At 36.4% G+C, this 20,929-nt stretch overlaps 1 protein-coding gene across 1 annotated transcript in view; it reads left to right on the forward strand.

Moving 5' to 3' along the window:
- UNC13C (unc-13 homolog C) overlaps nucleotides 1–20,929 on the forward strand; it is a 589,248-nt gene that overhangs the window by 522,382 nt on the left and 45,937 nt on the right. Inside the window, exon 32 of the mRNA XM_072738579.1 lies at nucleotides 7,743–7,890. Within this exon, the coding sequence (XP_072594680.1) occupies nucleotides 7,743–7,890 (148 nt within the window). The remainder of the gene's footprint in view (nucleotides 1–7,742; nucleotides 7,891–20,929) is intronic.

Raw genomic sequence — 20,929 nt, forward strand, 5'->3', positions numbered from 1 at the left:
CTTACACTGAGGTCAAAGGGAGAGAGAATAGCATATCTTTATCTGATATATGTAAAAAGAGGACTTCAGTTGGGGTAGAAAATAATTTATAAAAATTTTATCAAATAATTCCTTTTAAAAAAAAGTAGTAAACCTTAGTTGTTAAAGGCAAATTATATCTAAGTTTGCAAAGTGAATTGTCTGCATGGATTTTCCAAAAATATGATAAAGATATTGGAAGGAAAAAAATGTGATGATGGGAAATTGCTACCAAAATAGTACATGAAACCAAGAAGAAAATTCTTCCTGCAAACTTGTAAAGAAACATTAGCATGTTCCCATCAGTCAGTAAAAATAGATTGCAAAAGTTCTTCAAATATATGACAAATTTAAAGAATTAGAGGAATTTAGAATTTTTACTGGGATTATAAAAAGAATGGCTTGCTAAGCATGCAGACAATATTTACCCTGATTTTTAATTTGGAAGTACTATTTTTTTTTTCTCACAAATCACAACCAGGTCTAAAGTGCTTTAATTTTTGTAGTTTTATGAAGAATATAATAAACGGAACAAAATCTCTGGTTGTTCTTCAAGATAAAGAAAATGATACTTATACATAGGTCTTTCAGCCTCCATTCAGATGTAATAATAGCTTCCCTCACCATCCACCCTTACGTTACTAAATCTGGTGTATCACTATATTAGGGTGTAAGCCTCTGCAAATATCAGAATATATATTTAAATTCAGATGTAAACAAAATATTTGGAACCACATGGGGAATTATACCACTGGCAATGATTACAGTATCAGGATAGTAAGTGATTAAGAGAGAAAGAAACTAGAATGTGTAAATCACTCTCCACTCCTATGGGAATAATGGGGTTTAAGGAATTAACGTCTGAAAATTAAATGTAAAACAATTAAAACAGCTCCTGTCATACAGAAAGCTCTTGATAAATGTAATTATCAAATCACCTGAAAACTAGTTTATTTTTGAATGAGCTTCTTTCTACTCTTAAACCCACGATCCCACATATTCTACTGCAGTCAGGTTTTCCCCCAACTCCTTCCCTAATCTCTTGATTCTCTCTCAGTGAAGCTAATGATTAAATCTGACTCTGCTCTAAGCAATAGTCAAAGTCCTTATGGCTTTGCCCTCTGGCCTTCTGGTTTTCTGTGCTCAGCATTCTTTCTCTATAAGGACACAAATTCCATAGGATTCTTGACTGCTCCTTGAGACTCTCCTCTGGGAAGCAGTGCTGTTTTGTTTTTGTTTTTCCAAGGAGTTTCTAGTGCAGATTAAAATATGAAAAAGACACATTAAAAATTAAATAATTATATATGTTAATTTACAAAAAAAAAAAACAGTGTAAGATATGTAACGGGCTACAGATGCCAATTAAGGGACACAAATAAAAAGTGGTAAGGATTCAGAAGAGGGAACAATCAGTGTGAGTTTGAGGAATCAGGAAAAGCTAGAAGAATGTTCTTGAAGGACAGATGGGAATTCACAGGATGGATAGGAAAGACAATAGTTTTTCTTGAAGGAAGATTCAGGACTTGAACATAATCAAGGGAAAAGAACTTCATGGAAAGGCACAAGACCAGAGGGCTGGGAGTCAGTGATGAAACTATTCCCTGATGGTCTGGGTTTAACTGGAGGTTTGGACAATGAAGCCATGTAAAATGAAGCTTCAGAAAGTGTTTGAATTGAAAATATGGAGATCCTTTTGCAACCTCAGTGTATTCTATAAAAGAAGAGCCATTGATGATTTTGTAAATATGTGGCATACTAAAACTGCCATGTTAGCCATGGAAATCTTACAGAAATGTGCAAAATGTATGGAATAGTTCAAGATTTAGTCACAGAGATCAGTTACAGTAGTTCAATGCATAGTATGATGAGGGCTATCATTAGGATGGTAGCTTTAGGAATAGAAGGAAAGCTGGATATTAATGACACAAGAAGGGGAGCCTCACTGGAATTAGGAACCCAAAGTGGGGCACGGGTGAGGGGACCCTGAGTTTTCAACCGAGAGGTTGGAAAAGCATAGTTTCACTGAGAAAAACAGCAACCCAAGCAGGAGGGCTGTTTTTCACTGCCACGATGAAGTTAGATATGGTGGCAGGAGCATAGAAATAAATAGCTAGTAAATTGCTGGAGACAAGGACTGTACTTAGGAAACAAAGCAGGGCTCAAGTCTGGGCGGTTATTCTGCCAATTAAGCATATCTTCTCACAAGGAGAATGCCACAGTTCACAAAGCTCTTCCAGATTGAGTAATTCATCTCATGATTACAATACCAGAGTCAGGCAGGGTGGATGTTTCTGCTCCTGTTCTGCAAATGAATGGATCGATACCCTCTGAAGTTTCGTAATCTATGCACAGATCACATTGCATAGAGGAAAGAGAATGAATAAAGTAAAAAGGAGAGAGTTGAAGGGGGGCAAAAGATTCCAAAATATCATAATTCAAAACCTAAGCCAACCACTCCCTTTTCCTGCTCATATAGAAGGACATCATCTACAATGTTGTTGGCCTATAGTCTACTTAATGATGGCCAGTTATGGGACCTTCCTATCTCACAAGTAGCAGCTTCAATTTTTAAGATGTACTTATTATTGGAAAAGTTGTCTCTCTTATATCAAACTAGTATCTGTTTCCCTGGTACTTTTAGTTCTGCATTGGTCCTTCTGTCCTTTGAAAATATAATTCTACTTCCTTTTCCACATGATAGCCTTTCATACATTGAAGAAACCTATCATGCCTCCCCAATTTATCGATGGCCTTTTATTGAATGACATGCCTTCTAGACCTTACAAAATCCTAGCCCTCTACCTTTGGATGCCCTTTACTTTTTCATATTACTTATAAACGACGAAGCCTAGGATTAAATTTGTAATGACCATAATATTTCACCTATGTTCTAATTGTCAGAGAATGTTGTTGCTCTATCACACCCTTCATCTTGATCTGTCTACATATATTGATACATGATCAGAATTCATTATCTTTGGTAGCTGCCCAGGCATGTTATTAAATCATGTTAAATCTGAGAATAAAATGAAGCTTTATGGATTTTAAATTTTTTACTGATATTAAGCCAGTAATCCATTCTGTACTTTGCAGTAAACCTTTTATCATAAATATAGGTCTTTTCCTTTTTTTTTTTTTTTTTTGTCATCCATCCTGTAAATGTGGACCTGTGATTTCAGGCTGCCAAGACCTTTTCTGAAGCCACATTCTGGCATTCAAAGTAATAACATCAAGCTTTGGCTCAACTCTACATTTTAAAAACATGCTTTCTGCCTTTGTCCAAGACATGGTGAACATATCAGCCTGGACAGGGCTCAAGGTAGAGAGAATGACATCCAGTTCACCTCCTTATCCTTCACGGCTGTGAACCGCCAATTTGTCTGCAGTTCTCATAAAAATCCCTTTCTTGAAAGAAAATGGCTGATCCTAACTTATTTTGCTAATTGCTTTCTGCTAATTTGTATTAATCTAAGTAAACATCAGAATAAATTAAACTGGAGCTTCTCTGCTATCAGCAGCGGAACAACATGAAACTGAGTCTCAATTTGTTGTTGTTGTTTAGAACCAATGGGGAAAACACTTTTTATATGGATGAAGGAATCTAGAAGGCTTTAAAATCCCATATATACAAATTCTTGTCTAGCGTATAATCCCCCTGACAGAATGCTTACTATAATCAAGAGAAATCAACTAGGCTATACTGAACTGTGGATAGTGGGGTTTGTTTAATAGCTAAGAAATTCTCTCCTACACACTAGCTTCCTATTTATATCCATCAAACCTAAGCCTCAGCAAAATACAAATTCTACTCTTGTGCTTCTTCAGGGTCTCTTGTAGAGTCAAAACTGAATATGAAATCTCCGAATGCCAAGATCTATGCAGTAATTGCAGCCCCCTTTCTTATTATCTGTGCCAGTGAAATAAATAGACCCATGTTCCAAGAGTGGTCACCCAGGTTCTGAACACTGTGTGAAAAGGGTTCCATTAAATAACATTTTCATCAAGTTTGCATTTGCATACATAGAAGTTTCCTCTGCTCTGTTATAGGCCTGTGTTATTTATCTGTGCTTAGTTAATGGAAGCTAGTTCCTTCTTAGGATCTTGCAACTTATTTTCTCTCTGAAAATTGCTAACTTCTGTCCAGGGTTTGTCTTGCAATGTCTCCTATTATACAATGCACTCAAAAGACAAAAAGCATCATTTCCTTACACATCTTCTGTTCACTTATGATCCTGCTAGAGCCTTTAGAAGAATGACTTATAATAACCGATGGCTACAAAGGAGAAGAAAGTCAAGTCAGTTCAGTATCATAAACAAAAACTCTAGGGGGCCTTTAGGCTTTTCCCAGGAACAAACTCATTCATTGTTTATGTTTTCACCTCATGTTAGTTCTCCATGTCCCAGAGGCCTACAAAATAATACTCTTGAGAGTAAAAACATGTCCTTCTATACAATTATGAGGGTTCAAGAATAAATACACCATCTAGGCCTTCAGAGCCTGATTCTAATTCTGTTCTTCCATGAAGCCTTCTAGAGCCTTAGAAATATCTCCATTCTTAATGAAGTCCAGTCACCTTATTCCCTCCTAGGGTTTCTTAAATCATATCTCATGGAACACTTCAGTCCCCTGAGTGTAATAGATGTCGTATGTGATAGGTGTCCTGAAGCCAAATAATTTTATCTTTTAAGCCAAATAATTTTTTTAAAAAGTATGTTAATGAAAGGTGAAGCAGACTTCTTTCCCACAGTGGGTCCCAGTGCCTTTCACATGTTAATGAACCTTGTGAATCTTTAGAGGTACAAAGTCATCTCAACTTCTCCAGACCCTCTACTGCCTAGAGGCAATTTCTAGTTCCCAGACCCCATAAGTTTAGTGATGAGAACAGAGTTACGTAGCAAACCGTGTATTTTAAACTATACCAAGGCACTGTATTATGAGAACTACGACTTCAATTCTTCTTGAGTTGAGACTCCCACAGTTTCCCGTGGTTACATAAGTGGGGCTGTCCTCTTTCTCTGTACCACAGATGATCTAGCGGCTGATGAATTTAAAAATGGCAGTGCTAAAAAACGGATAAACGCCACAGATGACACCTTGTTGGAAGCCTTTACTGACTCCTTTCCCACTAGAAATGTTTGCCACCCCCATTATCTGTATTTTCAAACTGTTTTTCTTATACCTGCAACATTAATGGAATCATTCATTGACATTTTGGTTACATTTCCTACTAGATTATAATTCTTTGAGAACAACCTCTGCACCTCTTTGGCTTCATGTCTTTGGCATTCAGCACAAGGTCTGGTTTACAATGCAGATATAATAAATATTTGTTAAGGGACAGGGGCAGAGTTAACAGGCAGGAAGGTGGACCCCACCACTGATGCTGTTAGTGTAAGCCCATAGTTCTATCCTCACAAACTGCCCAGTAAAATCTGTGCCCATCCACGTGGATGTGGTCACCATGGTGCTTTATATACACCATTAAAGAACAGTTTTAAAACAGAGTCGAATTGTGACATTCACGCAGTTATAAAACTTGTCAAAAATGTTATTTAACTCATCAATTAATGAGGATACCGCGAAGGTATTACAACTAGCTTATAGTAGAACTCCAAGAACCACAAAGAAGGATAGGCAATAGGAAAGCTGAAATCAACTTACAAATAGAAGCAAAAAGAATCTACCGACAAAAAGATAATGAGTTGCATCCCACCAAAAATAGTTTGCATTTCTGTGGACAAGAGTCATTTACATGATTATCCACTTTCTATCATTTATAGTTTTAAAATAGCTCAAAAACAATTAAAAACAAAGATAACCCAGGCAGACACACTAGACATAACACCCACTCATGTTTTTTGTCCCTTTCAAAATCTGTTGCAGTTTTTCCTAACAACTCTCCATAGTCCTGAAAGATAGCAAAACATTTTTCTTGTATTTCTTTTTATCATAATCTTCTAGCACTTTTGTTCAGGTTTGACAAGAATGAGGCTTGTCTGAAAATTTTGAGAAGCAAAATGTGTTCCCACACATGCCCAGGGATCGTGCCTATTTCTGATTCAGTTTACCCCCCTGCTACACTATACAATGAGGGTGAGTTATTTCATCTTATGGCTCCTTGGTTCATTACATAAACAGATCTCTAGGGAGCCCTCTGCCGTCCCTCTTAGGGGTGAACTTTTCTCTCTCAGTACATCCATTTCATATGTTTCATATGTTTCACCTTAAATATCTTGTTTCCTGAAGTCAGGAGCTATCACATTTTTGGATCCATCAAAGCACCTGAAACAATTCTGGACTCACCATCGTAAATAACTACTTTCTGCATGTGAAAGTATTTTAACATTTTTTTGGAAGATCAAGGTATAGGGACCATTTTAAGTATTATATCTCATCATCTCTTAAAAAGGCCATTTTTCTATGCCTCCTTATCATAAACACAGATTGCTTTCGGCACAGCATGTGTTCAAAATGTACCTAGCTGGAATCAGTTAAGGCACTTTTAAGGGTGTTTCTTCAGATTCTATCCCCATTGCCTACTTTCTCTGGCTTATGCCCTGAATCTTCTCTACTTCACACTCGGAAGGTGCATCAGCTACCTAGAAATGCTTAGAATATTTTTCTGCATCTCCCCTTGAATTAGGGAGAAAACTGAAATATTTATGAGTTTTCAATTCATTGAATTGTTTTACCTCAAAACTTTTAATGAGTGTGATAAAAAGATGACACATAGCCAGTCAGGAGAGTGCATCAGAATCATTTGTTGAGCTTTCTCAAAATATGTCATTCTGTGAGAATCCTAGATCACAGGTTGCAGTGAGCATATAGTTTAGTACTGTCAGTACCAGGAGAGAGGGAGAACCATTTGTCTAACCTTAAAAGTACACTGTAAATATATGATCATCTATAAATAATTGGGAAAAAGTATCTTTTGTTCTGTTACCTATTTGTATGTATTTTGCCTTCCAAGTGATGTCTGTACATAATACAGCATGAAAAATGCTAACAGCCCTCAATGACTGTATTTATTACTAAAGAGCATGTATCTTCCTTAGTAGCTTAGCTATAGATATTGTAATATTTTGAGTTTATTGGGTAATAATATCAAAAGAATACCTATGTTTCATTGCATTTATCAGACACAAGGTTCATGGGATGTTGCACCAAGACCACTCTGCATCCTTGGTTTGGGCTATATCTGCACTATTGTGTGTTTAAAGTGGGGAACATGGAGCAGTGGGCACCTGGCCTAGTATCTGGACAATACATGACCAGGTGCTACCTTCCTTGTGAAATTTTGACAGCCCTGGATATATATATATATATTTAATGTTCTGGAAACAAGCCAATAACCAATTGTTGACAGTTGTTACCTAAACCTGTCATTCTGTAAGCCTTCTGACCCCTGCATCTTCGTGATCCCATATGCTTATGAGAGGAAAAAACTTAAGCTTTAAGGAACTGGGGTCTGTGATGTAAAGCATCAATTCAGAGATAGTGGAGGGACCTGAATTATAGGTTTATGACTTAGTAATAGGAAACTGTAGGACTATCCCTTTGTCACTATTTCACATTGATCATATTGTATTATCCCATTTAAGCATCACTATTACAGCAATAAAATCCTTCCTTCAGTACTTCTTTATGAATCCTTCTGCTTACATTATTATTATTATTATTATTATTATTATTATTATTATTATTATTATTATTTTCTTTTTAGCAATACTTTCATGCCGGAGGAAATGGCCTGAAAAAGAATTTCTTGGAGAAAAGCCCAGATCTTCAGTCTCTGAGATATGCTCTTGGTCTTTATACCCAAACTACTGATGCCTTGATAAAGAAATTCATAGACACTCAGACCTCACAGAGTAAGTAACACATTGGATGTGAGAATAGAGTAAGCTTCACACAACTAAAATTCGATGTAAGATTATTAAAAATATTGTTAATAATTTTTACAACAAATTAAGTCATCAATAAGAATTGATTATGAGCAATAGAAAATTATCAAAATGTTTAGCCCTCATGAATTACAATTTTATAAATAACTTCAATAACACTAAGATATGCTTAATACTCAAGCTGTATAGAGTGGTTGACTCTTGGTGATTCTAACTTCAAAAACCTAGTGTTGAATGTCCACAGTTGGTGGTCTCTCTTCAATTCAGTAGATGGATGTAGTGTTTGCTGCTCTTGGTAATTTCCAAAGTATGATGATAATTCCCCAAATCTTGACTTTAAATATAAAATCTCCTGCTTTGGTATTTCCAGAAGGGAAATCTCATTTTACATGAAAGAAATTATAACTTTTACTTTGAAATGGACCAAAAGACAAGCATTTTATTGGAAACTCTGATCTGTTCCATGTGGCAAAGTTCCCACCTCATATGCTTTTAGGATATTACTGGTAAGCAGCCTGTCTTTCAAGTTGCTATGTGATTTATCATATTTTGGTAATTTTATGCATTTAAGATCCAGCATTTCTGAAAGATTATTGAAAATGTCAGTATGAGTCACAAAGAGCAAAATGCAAGCTCAAACTCTAGAACATAATAAATTGTGCCACAGAAATAATAAAAATGAATATGAGAATACTGTCTTCATTCATGAGGAATCCTCAGAAAAGAAAGCATAGAGATTTTTTTTGTTCCTGTGATACAAATGCTCCAGACTTGTCTGCGTTTCTTCATGGATATTTGAACTTTTCTAACTACATCAAAGGTAGGTGCTTTGCCTTAATACCAAGGTATGCACTAGGTAGGTCCTTCACCTGTCTTTAACCCTGTGGTCTCTGAGAGTTCCCAAGTAAATGCTACAAATATTCCTTTCAATGTGCTATGCTAACCCAGGTTACATCTTGGGATAATTCAAGAAAGGAAAAAAAGAGTTGAGCTCATGAGGGGTTGTCAAGAGATACAGAAATATTCAAAACATTACTTACTTGAATCCATCATCCCTCAAGATGTTCCAGACTTTAAAATATGAATGTAATTCGAATACATCATATAGAGTTGCAGTTCTATTCCCAGAAATTGAGTTTATGAAACCTTTGGTTTACTTTTATAGGTATACATGTATGTGTGTATACATACTCATATGCACATAGCCCATCTTCTAGCATAGATGTCACAGCACACAAAACTATGTATGTTATCAATCTTGGTGTGAGCATAATTGGGAAAACAGTTGGTATTTACTAAAGTAGAAGATTTGCCTTCCCCATGACCTAGCAATTCAACTCCTAGGTGCAATCCAAAAGAAACGTGTGTTCATGTGTACCAGAAGACACATATAACAAAAATCACAGGAAGAAAAAATGTCCATTAACAGCTGAACAGTAAAATAAATTGTGGCATATTCATATAATGAAATCTTATTTACCTATAAACCTACACAGCTGCAGTTACACACAACATGGATGAATCAGAACAAACAAAATTCAATAAAAGCAACCAGATACTACAGAATATATATTGAATGATTAAATTTGTAAAAATTCCAAAAGCTAAACTGCAATGTTTAGGGATACACAGTAAAACACCACCACACAGCAAGGAAAGGATTTCTGTGAAGTAAAGAGAGCAGCTCTCTCTGGGGAGTAGGAACTAAGGACTTCTGAGGGGCTGGCAGTTGGCTGTATCTTCACCTGGTGGTGGTTACCCAGATGTTCTCTTTATGATATCTGACGAACATTTCACTTTTTATGTGCTTAAAAACTGTTACAGGAATAAAAGGGTTTTTTAAAAAAATTACATCAAAATCAAAAACAAAATTGTATATCTTAATTCAACTTTATCTTTTTTAAAAAAGATTTATTTATTTATTCCTGAGAGACACAGAGAGAGGCTGAGACATAGACAAAGGGAGAAGTAGGCTCCCCTCAGGGAGCCCATGGTGAGACTTGATCCCGGATCCCAGGATCATGCCCTGAGCTGAAGACAGATGTTCAACTGCTGAGCCACCCAGGCATCCCTTAATTCAATTTTGTCTTAAATAGATTTTATAAGTATAGTATAATCTACTGTGTCTTGCTTACTTCTTTCCTTCCTATCTCTTTTTTCCTTTTATCCTTTCTCTCCCATTTTCACCTTTACTTCCTTCTCCTTTTCTTGGAATAAATTTAGATGTCATCTTTCTCTAGTAATAAAAAAGAAGAAAAAAACTGCTAGAGATTGAGTCATTAGAAATTTATGAACCACAGAGTTCAAATGAGAACTATCAATTTGGAAAAACACTGTCTTCTCTTTCTATTCCAAAGATTGGAAAATAAGCCGATCCAAAATGGATATAGAACTATTAAGTCCTCAAGTGAAACTGATAGTTCATTTTATAAGAATAGCATGTTTATTATTCTAGCAATGAACTACAGTAGTGAAGCACCAGCTTATTCTGTATTCACTTTATAAATATTTCCTGAATATCACCTCTGAATGAAGTTTCGTGCATTGAAGCATACATTCAAAACTGAACATGATGTTATATATACCAGTTGCTCTAACATGGCAATTTTCTAGCGGGGGTAGTTTGGCTCCCTAAGGACATTTGACAATACCTGGAGAGTTTTGGTTGTCTTACTGGTATCTAGTGAGTGGAGGCCAGGGAAGTTGCTAAATATGGTGCACAGAAAAGCTTTCTACAACAAAAATTCATCTGTCTCACAATGGCAGTAATATTGAGGCTGAAAAGTGAGAAATATTGTAATGTAGGTCATGTCAGAAGGGGGAAGAAGGGGCACCTGGGTGACCCAGTGGTTAAGTGTTTGCCTTTGACTCGGGTAATGATCCCGGGATCCTAGGATTGAGCCCCACATTAGGCTCTCTGCTCAGCAGGGAGCCTGCTTCTCCTTCCCCCTCTGCCTGCTGTACCCTCAGTTTGTGGGCTCTCTCTCTCTCTCTCTCTTTCTGTCTCTGTCAAATAAATGAAATCTTTTAAAAAATAAGAGGGAAAAATTTTAACATGAGAAGACAGGAAAGGCAGAAAGGCCAGTGAGTAAACTGAGTCATGAGGTGGTAGAAAGAGGATGGTATTCTGGATATAAAAACTGTCCAGCAAAATATCTACCTGTGCTTAATTTAAAAATCCCACTATGTTGGGACGCCCAAGTGGCTCAGCGGTTTAGTGCCTGCCTTCAGCCCAGGGCCTGATCCTGGAGTCCTGGGATCCAGTCCCATGTCGGGGTCCCTGCATGGAGCCTGCTTCTCCCTCTGCCTCTCTCTCTCTCTCTCTCTCTCTCTCTGTGGTCTCTCAGGAATAAATAAAATCTTTAAAAAATTTTTTAAATAAAAAATAAAAATGTCAAGAACACCCATGGTTTATTTTTATTAGTAAAAAAATATTTTGCTTTTAAAACAAAATTCACATCACTACCAATTTTTGATCAATATATATAGTTGAAAATGCCTTAGATTTCTCTGTACCATTAACATATACAGAAATATTGTAATAGGTTTGTGTAATAATATTAGAAACTATTTTAATATTTGTAACAGTTAGTACCTATTCTTCCTCTTACAGTTGATACAGTGGTTTAGATTGGGTAGTTAGCTTAAAAAATTCTATTTTTGCTGCTGATGTTTTTCAGGGATATATTACTTACAGTTTTAGAAGCTGGTACAAAATTCTCTCCTTGCATCTTGATTACAGTAGTAAGAAAAACTTTTCTAAGAACTATTTCATTATATCAAGGGCTCTTTGAATATTTCATGCAGTACCAGACAGTGAAAAATGTATAAAAGTTTAACATATTAAGTAGAATTTTTTTCAATGGATGATACAATTTGGAATGAGGCACAGCATGATTAATTGCTGAGCTACTCTGTGTCATATTCTATTTCCTTATCTAAGCTTTTATAAGAGCTTGAGAAACCTGAATCTCAAAAACTTTACAGACAAAAGGATATTTATGTCTAAGTTACAACTGGCTCATAAAGAAAAAATTAAATCTAATGACTATGTGAATTAAAATATATGAAATAAAATATTTTATTCTAGGATCTGTCCTATTAACATTTTATAAGCAACATGTTTGACACCCTGCTTATTTAAAAAATCAGATCCTTTTGATCATTTTAATGACCTGCTTCCTGCAAAAGTAGAGTATAATGTATTTAAATCTGAAATGGAAATAAGATCGCTACTGATTCACATTTGGAATCTGTGAATATGCTTCAATATATACATTATGTATAAGGCATTAATTATCTCTAATTAGGTTTTACAGACTATGGAAGTTATGTCCATAAGTAGAAAAGAAACTCTTCTGAAATGGCTCATTAGAAAGGATCTTATCAGAAATGTAGAACTTAACATTAATAATATTTACTTCACAAAATAAGTGGTTTCAGAATAAAGAAATGACTTACTGGGGGCAGCCTGGGTGGCTTAGCAGTTTAGTGCCACCTTTGGCCCAGGGCCTGATCCTGGGGACCTGGGATCGAGTCCCATGTCGGGCTCCCTGCATGGAGCCTGCCTCTCCCTCTGCCTGCCTCTCTCTCTCTCTCTCTCTCTTTCTGTCTCTCATGAATAAATAAAATCTTTAACAAAAAAAAAAAAAAAAAAGAAATGACTTACTGGATGTCACCTGTGGGTGAAAACACCAAGGGATAGCCTCAGCTTACATGGGGAAGTAACATTAAAATCCACTTGGCCATCTTCAATTTAATACTGCTTGGAAAGCACAGTCAGAAATGGTTTCTTTCTCATTTTAGCTGATAAGCCTTTCAGAGGTAGCCAGAGATCTGGAATCCCATCTAAAAGATTTATGCAACTGTTTTATCCCAGAGACAGTGGAATTCAACTAGGTAGTGCTGCCTTCCAAGAGGAGATGTTAGTATGTTTTAGTAGTGCAGGGGAAAAAATGAGAATGTATGACACTTGGCTCTTCAGATGTTATAGTTGGTCTGATAACATTCAAAGCTGGATGAGGCTCTTCAGCCCAGCTGTACACAAATAACTTTAATAGGAATGGTGATGTGATATGGTTCTGAGTATGCTGAATCCTTTCCCAAAGTAGAAATGGCAAATGTCAGGTAAGGTCACCATAATGCTATTATGTAGCCAGTAAGTTGTCTACCACTATATAGTTCATTCCAAGAATTCTCTGAAGCCAGTAACATTTAAGAAATAGGGTCACAAGTAAGGACACCTGGGTGGCTCAGTGGTTGAGCATCTGCCTTCAGCTCAGGGCATGGTCCTGGGGTCCTGGGATCTAGTCCCACATTAGGCTCCCTATGGGGAGTCTGCTTCTCCCTCTCCCTGTGTCTCTGCCTCTCTCTGTGTCTCTCATGAATAAATAAATAAAATCTTCAAAAAAAAAAAAAAAGAAATGGAGTCACAAGTAGATTAAAAAACTTGAAGTCCTGTAGATAAGAGGCAGAAATGATGCGCTTCCCACTATCTCATACTTAATCGGAAAAGAAATCAGAATATATATTACTTTCTAGAGTCCATGCTTTCTTCTCTCTAGTTTTAAATAACTGAGCTTACTTCAGGCTTCTTCCTTTTAATTTAAGTATGACTAAATCTCCCTTCTCTACAGGAAATAATAATTTTTTTCATATCCACAATCAACTGTTGCCAAACTTCTAACTTCTTCCTTTGCTTGCCAGTTTGTCCTCATTCTGGTTGCAGTTACTGGGCATGCTCAATGTCCAGAACCCCTTTTATTTTTTTTATTATTATTTTAAGATTTTATTTATTTATTCATAGAGACATAGAGAGCGAGAGAGAGAGAGAGAGAGAGGCAGAGACACAGGCAGAGGGAGAAGCAGGCCCCATGCAGGGAACCCCATGCGGGACTCGATCCTGGGTTTCAGGATCACACCCCGGGCACGCTAAACCGCTGTGCCACCAGGGCTGCCCGAGAACCCCTTTTAAATATTAATTGGAAGTAATTACATTGGAAAAATTTAAGTTGAATATAAGAAAATGCACACTGCTTTCAGAAAACCCTTTCCAATATAGCCTGATTTCATTCCTCTAGAATTTACTGTGTCTGGATGTAGGATATTGTGGCTTTGAATTAACTTCCCTATTCTAATCTTCAATGCCCTTGTCCCCCATCCATAAGAAATATCATTTTTAACACTCCCTAGCACACTGAGTCATATCATGATTGCTAGTTTATATTTCTATCCCAGTGTAAGCTGTAGGAGGACAGAGACCTTGCTTACTCATCCTTAAAAATCTATGTGCTTAAACAATGCTAGATACAAAATAGATGCTCAGTGAATTTCAGAACATTGAATGGTAGAAAATTAAATGCAGGAAATTAAAAAATATCTAATATGATATAGTCCTCATATACAAACCTTTCAACAAACTTTTACTAAAAGAATGTTCATAGCCCTGTGCTAGACATTGCAGAGTACCCAAAGTTTGTGTGCAGGTATGTGTGTCCCCACTTAGGAAAAAAGCTTACAGTTTTATGGCTGATACTGTTCAATAGTTTTCATACAAAGTAAAAGGTACTAAGTGTCCCTAGAGATATACAAAGTGAGGTGTAAAGTTAGATGGAGAGAATAGAATTACTAATTTTCATTAAAGTATTGAAATAATGTTTTATTTAATCCGTTTCATAAAACTCAAAAGCAACCAGGAAAAAATATCAAAATATGACTGCTTTTAGTTTAGGCCACTAACAGATTCACATATGCTTTCATATATTGATTCATTTTTAAGAGGATTTACATCTCAGCCTTTGTGCTAGATGCTCAATGAACTGCAATGAGAGGCTGGGCTAAATATTTTCCATTTGCCCCTCCAAATATACCCTATTCTTCCCAGAAGGCTGGGTTCTACACATTACAGCTATGAACTTTCTTACTCCTTGTTTCCCATTGGGTCAGCCAATAGGGAACTCCTCTAAAGCTCCATAGGAGAAAGAGGCCAAATATTCATTCTCCAGGTTCCCTTTGGGCACGGTCTGTTCAGGCTGTGTTCTTTCAAAGTAACTTTCCTTAGAGAATTCTATCCTAGATCCCAGTAGCTACTTCTGTCCCTCATATTTTATGGACTATTGGTGTTAAAAGCTCCACTACTTTTGTCTTCTCTAAATTCCCACCTAAACCTTCATAAACACTTTCTTAAACTATCCAAAATTACTGTTTGCTATTGATGCTTTGGCTGATACAAAAGCAAAATTTCATGGCTTTGCTAGGTTTTTCTTTTATGGTGACTCTCCTTTGGGTCATCAAAGATTAATACATTAAAATAATTCTCTTTAGAGACAAAATATCACATTTCAATGACTGAGCTATCTAGAATGAAAAAAAAAATAGCATATTAGTTTTTCATCCCCAGGAATATTTCCATTACACTCTGGCCAGGGCATCAGAGTCCCAGATCTCTATTTCTCAAAATGCAATTTATCTTGCCCAGCATTTCAACTTTTCTGGAAACCTGATGTCAAATTGAGACAAGTGGGAGTCACTGATAAAATAATTTGCAAAATTAGAGAGCTCTCACAGTACAGAATAAGCAAGTATTTGTTGTAAGTCTTGAAATGGGGAACTTGTTATTCTTAGTGCACTAATAATTTATGTATTTGTACATCAGAACAGATGTACTTTCATTGTTTCTTCATTTGTTTTTTTTAACAGGAATAGTTGAAAGATATTGTCCTAATAATACTCATATAAAATCAACAACTGTGTTTGTGTGGTCCATCTTTTCATTTCTGTTAGGTGAGAACCAGATCTCATTCCAAGGCCATGAAGAATATCAGTAGTATTAGAACCTTGTTTTCTAACATTAAGTGTTCTCTGTTACTTGCCTTTCAAAGGCCTATATTTTTTAAAATAAATCTGGTAGTAATGTATATTTTTCTAAAATTAAACAAAATTAACTTTTTTTTGTTTTGCTATGTGAAGCAAAACACTTGACATTTGGCATTACATTCAAAAATTTAAATAATAAGTACTCACACTTGGAGTTTACTATAGATTTTAGGCATCTTCAAATACCTTTTTCTCACTTGTGTCTCAGAACAATGCTGCAAAGCCAGACAGAAATCTTCAAATTATTGGTCTTATATTCCACAGTGCCTCTGGGTATTCTTTTGAGACATTCATTTTGCCCAAGAGCAATAGATGATGCCACTGAGATGATTTGAGCAAGGGGGCAATGTGAAAAGTACAATGTTTTTCTGACATCTCAGAAAAAAAGACTAAAGGGAGATAAGAAGGAAGCAGACAGACAATTTGGAAGCTGGGCTGAACAGTGATGGAGAGACACAAGTAGATTCATAATGTAGTTCAGCAGTACAATGGGCATGGGCTAGTGAAAGAAACCTTGTTAAATTAGTAAAGATTTAGGATAATAAATTTCTTTTTTAAGATTCCAAATTAAAGCAGCATTTTTCTGTGTGGCAAAATTATGGTGGACTTTTTTCCTACCTGCTTATAATTTTCTGCACTTTTAAATTAGCCAAAAATGTCCCAGTATTTCTTTTTGAATCATATGAAGAACTACTAAAACTCAACACAAAAAACTAATAATCCTATTAAAAAATAGAAGACATGAATAGACATTTTCCTAAAGAAGACATACAGATGGCTAACAGACACATGAAAAGATGCTCAACATCACTCATCATCAGGGAAATGCAAATCAAACTGCAATAAGATACCACCTCACACCTGTCAGAATGGCTAAAATCAACAACGTAAGAACCAACAGGTGTTGGCAAGGATGTGGATAAAGGGGAACCCTCTTGCACCCATTGGTGGGAATGCAAATGATGTAGCCACTCTGAAAAACAGTATGGAGTTTCCTCAAAAAAATTAAAAATAGAACTACCCTTTTATCTAGCACTCACACTACTAGGTATTTACCCAAAGAAAGCAAAAAGTACTAATTCAGAAGGATACATGCACTCCAGTGTTTATAGATGTGTTATCTACAATAGCCAAATTATGGCAACAGTCAAGTGCCCATCAACTGATGAACATATAGATGTGGTATATACTATATATATATATATGTATACAATATATATACATACATACACACACACACACAGTAGAATGTTAGTCACCAAAAAGAATTAGATCTTTCCATTTGCAATCACATGGATGGAGCTAGAGAGGATTATGCTATAGGAAATGTCAGTCTGAGAAAGACAATTATCATATGATTTCATTCATAAGTGGAATTTAAGAGACCAAACAAAGGGAAGAAATAGGCAAACCACAAAACAGACTTTTAACTCTAGAGAATAAGTTGCTGTTTACCCTAGGGGAGGTGGGTGCAGGGATGAGTAAAATAGGTGATGAGGATTAAGGAGTGCACTTGTGATGAGGTCCAGGTGTTGTATGGAAGTGTTAAATCACTATAATGTACACCTGAAACTAATATTACACTGTGTTAACTGGAATTTAAATAAAAACTTAAATATGAAGAACTATGTAAAGTAAATTAGTTTAATTGAATTCCAAAACATAATTAACCCAAGGTGGTAGATTTTGAAGTCTATCAGGGCCTTGGATTGAAATCTGTGTGCTAAAATTAACAGCCCACTTAAACTTCCTCCTCAGGATTCAAAAGATCTCAAAATTGCTCTGGGGATAGGATAATTATTTAGAGTGGGAACTACACACACATACACACACACACACACACACACAGCACCTTACATTTACATACATATAAATGTTGTATGTGTATATGCAATTGAATAATTTATAAATCTTATTTAATGAAGAAATTTATCAGAGTAATTGTGTAATGCATTGATTAAAATCAAGCAAATGCTAAGCTAATGATAAAACAGGTATTTTTTTCTTTTTTTAATAAAACAGGTATTTTCAAAATAATATAACACTTTATTATAGGTAACTGATATTTTTCAATGTATTTTGTTACTGCTATTATTTTTGTTTAAGGTCTGATTGGAAAGTAAAACAGAAGTTAGAATTAGTTGAGAAGTTTATGGAAATACTGACAAACTAAGATGTCAGAAAAACATTTTACAAATCACCAAGTCAAAAAAACAAAATGCAATACAATATCTCTGTACCAAGCCATAACGTCTGTTTTTTATTTACTGAGAACAGGTTTTGTGACCAATGGGATCAGTGGCATTAATAGAAAAACCACAGACTATTGCCTCACAAGCTCCATATGCCATTTATAACTAACTTCTGAGAAAAGATGTGGGATATTATCTTCTCCAGTTACCCCTTGGTACTAGAAATTAAGCCTGTTATTAAGTATTTGGTTTAGCTTAGAAAAAGAAATATGAACTGTGTTATATGGCATGGAAATAGTGACTAAATTCTAAAGGTTGGAGGTCAAGCTTGTATGAACCTCTGGCATATAGTGCTCTCATTCATGGAGAAAAGGGGACAAAGAACTGAGAGGTTGATTAAGACAGGGGTAACCATGCAGTCACAGCCCAAGCATCTCCTTTGCCTCTGCTTGGCTATATGATCTTAGGATCAATCACTTAATCTAAGTCTGTTTTCCCATCTGGAAAATGGCTAGCATAGTAATTCCTAAGTCCACTGGGTTGCTGGGAGGATCACAAGTGGAAATACATGTGAAACACTTAGTGCACAGCAAACTCTCAACGAATGTCAATTCTTACTGCATCATCATCATTATTAGATGTTCTGTCTAGAAAGTACTGCTTTCTTCTGCAGACATGAACAAGAACTCTTTAAATGCAGCAATGTAAAGAAACCAAGAAGCACATTTCCCTGTGAACTGCAGCTTTGCATTACCAAGAGGCTCACAGAGGGTTAGAGAAACCTATGACACAGACACCTGAAGGAAACACACCTGCAGTTCCTATGAACTTCTCCATATATGCCATGATTGCCGAATAATAATACATCTCACTCTTGCCATGGCAAAGCACTATGCTGGGTGTGAGACATGGGAAAAAGTATCTATCCTGAGGAAAGCTGACAGTGAAGCTATAACAACTACATAAAGGGAAAAATAATCATACAAGGTAGTTTATGCTAAATATCCAGTAGATCTAAAGGCAAAGTACTAGGGGCTTTTAGAGGAGGGAGAAATTACTGTGGGCAGGAGAGCTGAGAGGCTTCAGAGAAGAAGCATGGCCCAAGGTGGGCTTTTAAGGATGTCTGAATTTTGAGTATAGGAAGGAGAGGAAAGCATGTCAGCAAGGCACACAGGCCAGGTTGGCAAGGAGACCCATCAGGAGGACTGCAGAAATGCTTCTCAAAGTATAGTTCCTGAAGCAGCAGCATCAGGATCTCCTGCTGTGTCCGTAAGCTCAGACCAGTGTAACAGAATACCATCGACTAGGTGGCATAAACAACAGCAATTTATTTTCATACAGTTCTGGAGGCTGAAGGCATTGACTGATTCAGTTTCTGGTGACAGCCTTCTTACCTGCCTTACAAATGGCTGCCATCTCATGGTGTCCTCCCCTGGTAGAGAGGAAGTCTCTGGTGGCTGTTCTTAAAAGGACATGTCCAAAAAACAAAAAAGGACATGTCCTATCAGGTCAGGACCCCACTCATTTGACTTTAATTACTTCCTCAGAGGCCCTGTCTCCAAACAGAGTCACACTGGAAATTAGGGCTTCAATAAATGAAAATTGAGGAGGGAGAGGCATAAGCAGTTTATCCATTAATACTTGAGAACTTATTCATAATGCAAAATTTTAGGCCTTATCCCAAGACCTACTGAGTTAGAAACTCCAGGAGTAGGATCCAAAAATCTGTGTTTTAACCAGCCCTCTAGGTCACATTAAGAACTACCAGAGTAAAGAGTCTGTAGGGAGGAGTAAATGAAGGAGAGATGAAAGAAGTTGGCTGTGATCAGAACTTGGAGAGCTTTGAATGTCAGGCCCAGGAATGTGGAGATTGATCTGCAGGCAGTGGGAGGTACAAAAGGAGTGGAAGTCAAACAGGTTAATTTAAAATGCTCCTGCTATGCTATCTAGTTTTGCATAGAAAAGGAAGAGGGGAAGGAAGGAAGGAAGGAAGGAAGGAAGGAAGGAAGGAAGGAAGGAAGGAAGGTAGGAAGGAAGGAAGGAAGGGGAAATCTTTAGAAAAACAGTTTTGCATTTTAAATACTTACAATCTAAAATATAGCAATAGCAGAAATAGATGAAGGATGAATATGAGAAGTATCATGAAGGAAGAATCTGTAGGTTATTATACGATAAAGCAAGCAAAGGACAAAGAGTGGTAAACTTAGGTAATGCAGATCTGAGCCACCTACCAGTGACCAAAATGTGGAAGTGTAGATGGATAGCTATTTTGAGACATATGATAAATTCATTTGTATTTATTTCTAGAAGTATTAATAATAGAACATAAGGTGGCTATATTCACTGGGAATATGGAAAATATCTTCCATGGGAAGATGGAAAATATGAAGAGATCAGTCAGTTCTGAAACTACATTCAGGAGGTAATTATTGAATCTAGGAAAGTGGGTGCAAGCTCTGAGAAAAGACATGCAGTAAAGGAGAATGAAGAAAGTCACAATATAAGCCACCATTCAAAAGAAAGGAATGTCCTGGAAATACAGGGTGAATACCAGAGCAGGGTAAATATCAATACCATTTAAACACGGTCTACTAAATCCCCAAAAGGTCTCTGAGTCTGAGCACTTCCAAAGGGATATATTTGTACCTTATTGCGAGTCCTCTGGGTAAACATTATGTTCATGAATGGGGCCAGCTAGGAAAAATGTGAATTATGTCTGTCATCACTTTTAGCCTGACCCATTGTTAAATGGATAATGGCCATCAGCACCATCTGAAGTACCTAAGGATGGTAGCTATTTATATGATGAGGAAATACTATGATTTGCAACAATATGGATAGATCTTGAAGGCATTATGCTGAGTCAAAGAAGTCAGGGAAAGACAAATACTGTATGATCTACTTATATGGGGAATTTAGGACAACCAAAACTCATGGAA

This window comes from Vulpes vulpes, chromosome 15, assembly GCF_048418805.1.
Source record: "Vulpes vulpes isolate BD-2025 chromosome 15, VulVul3, whole genome shotgun sequence".
Lineage (NCBI taxonomy): Eukaryota > Metazoa > Chordata > Mammalia > Carnivora > Canidae > Vulpes > Vulpes vulpes.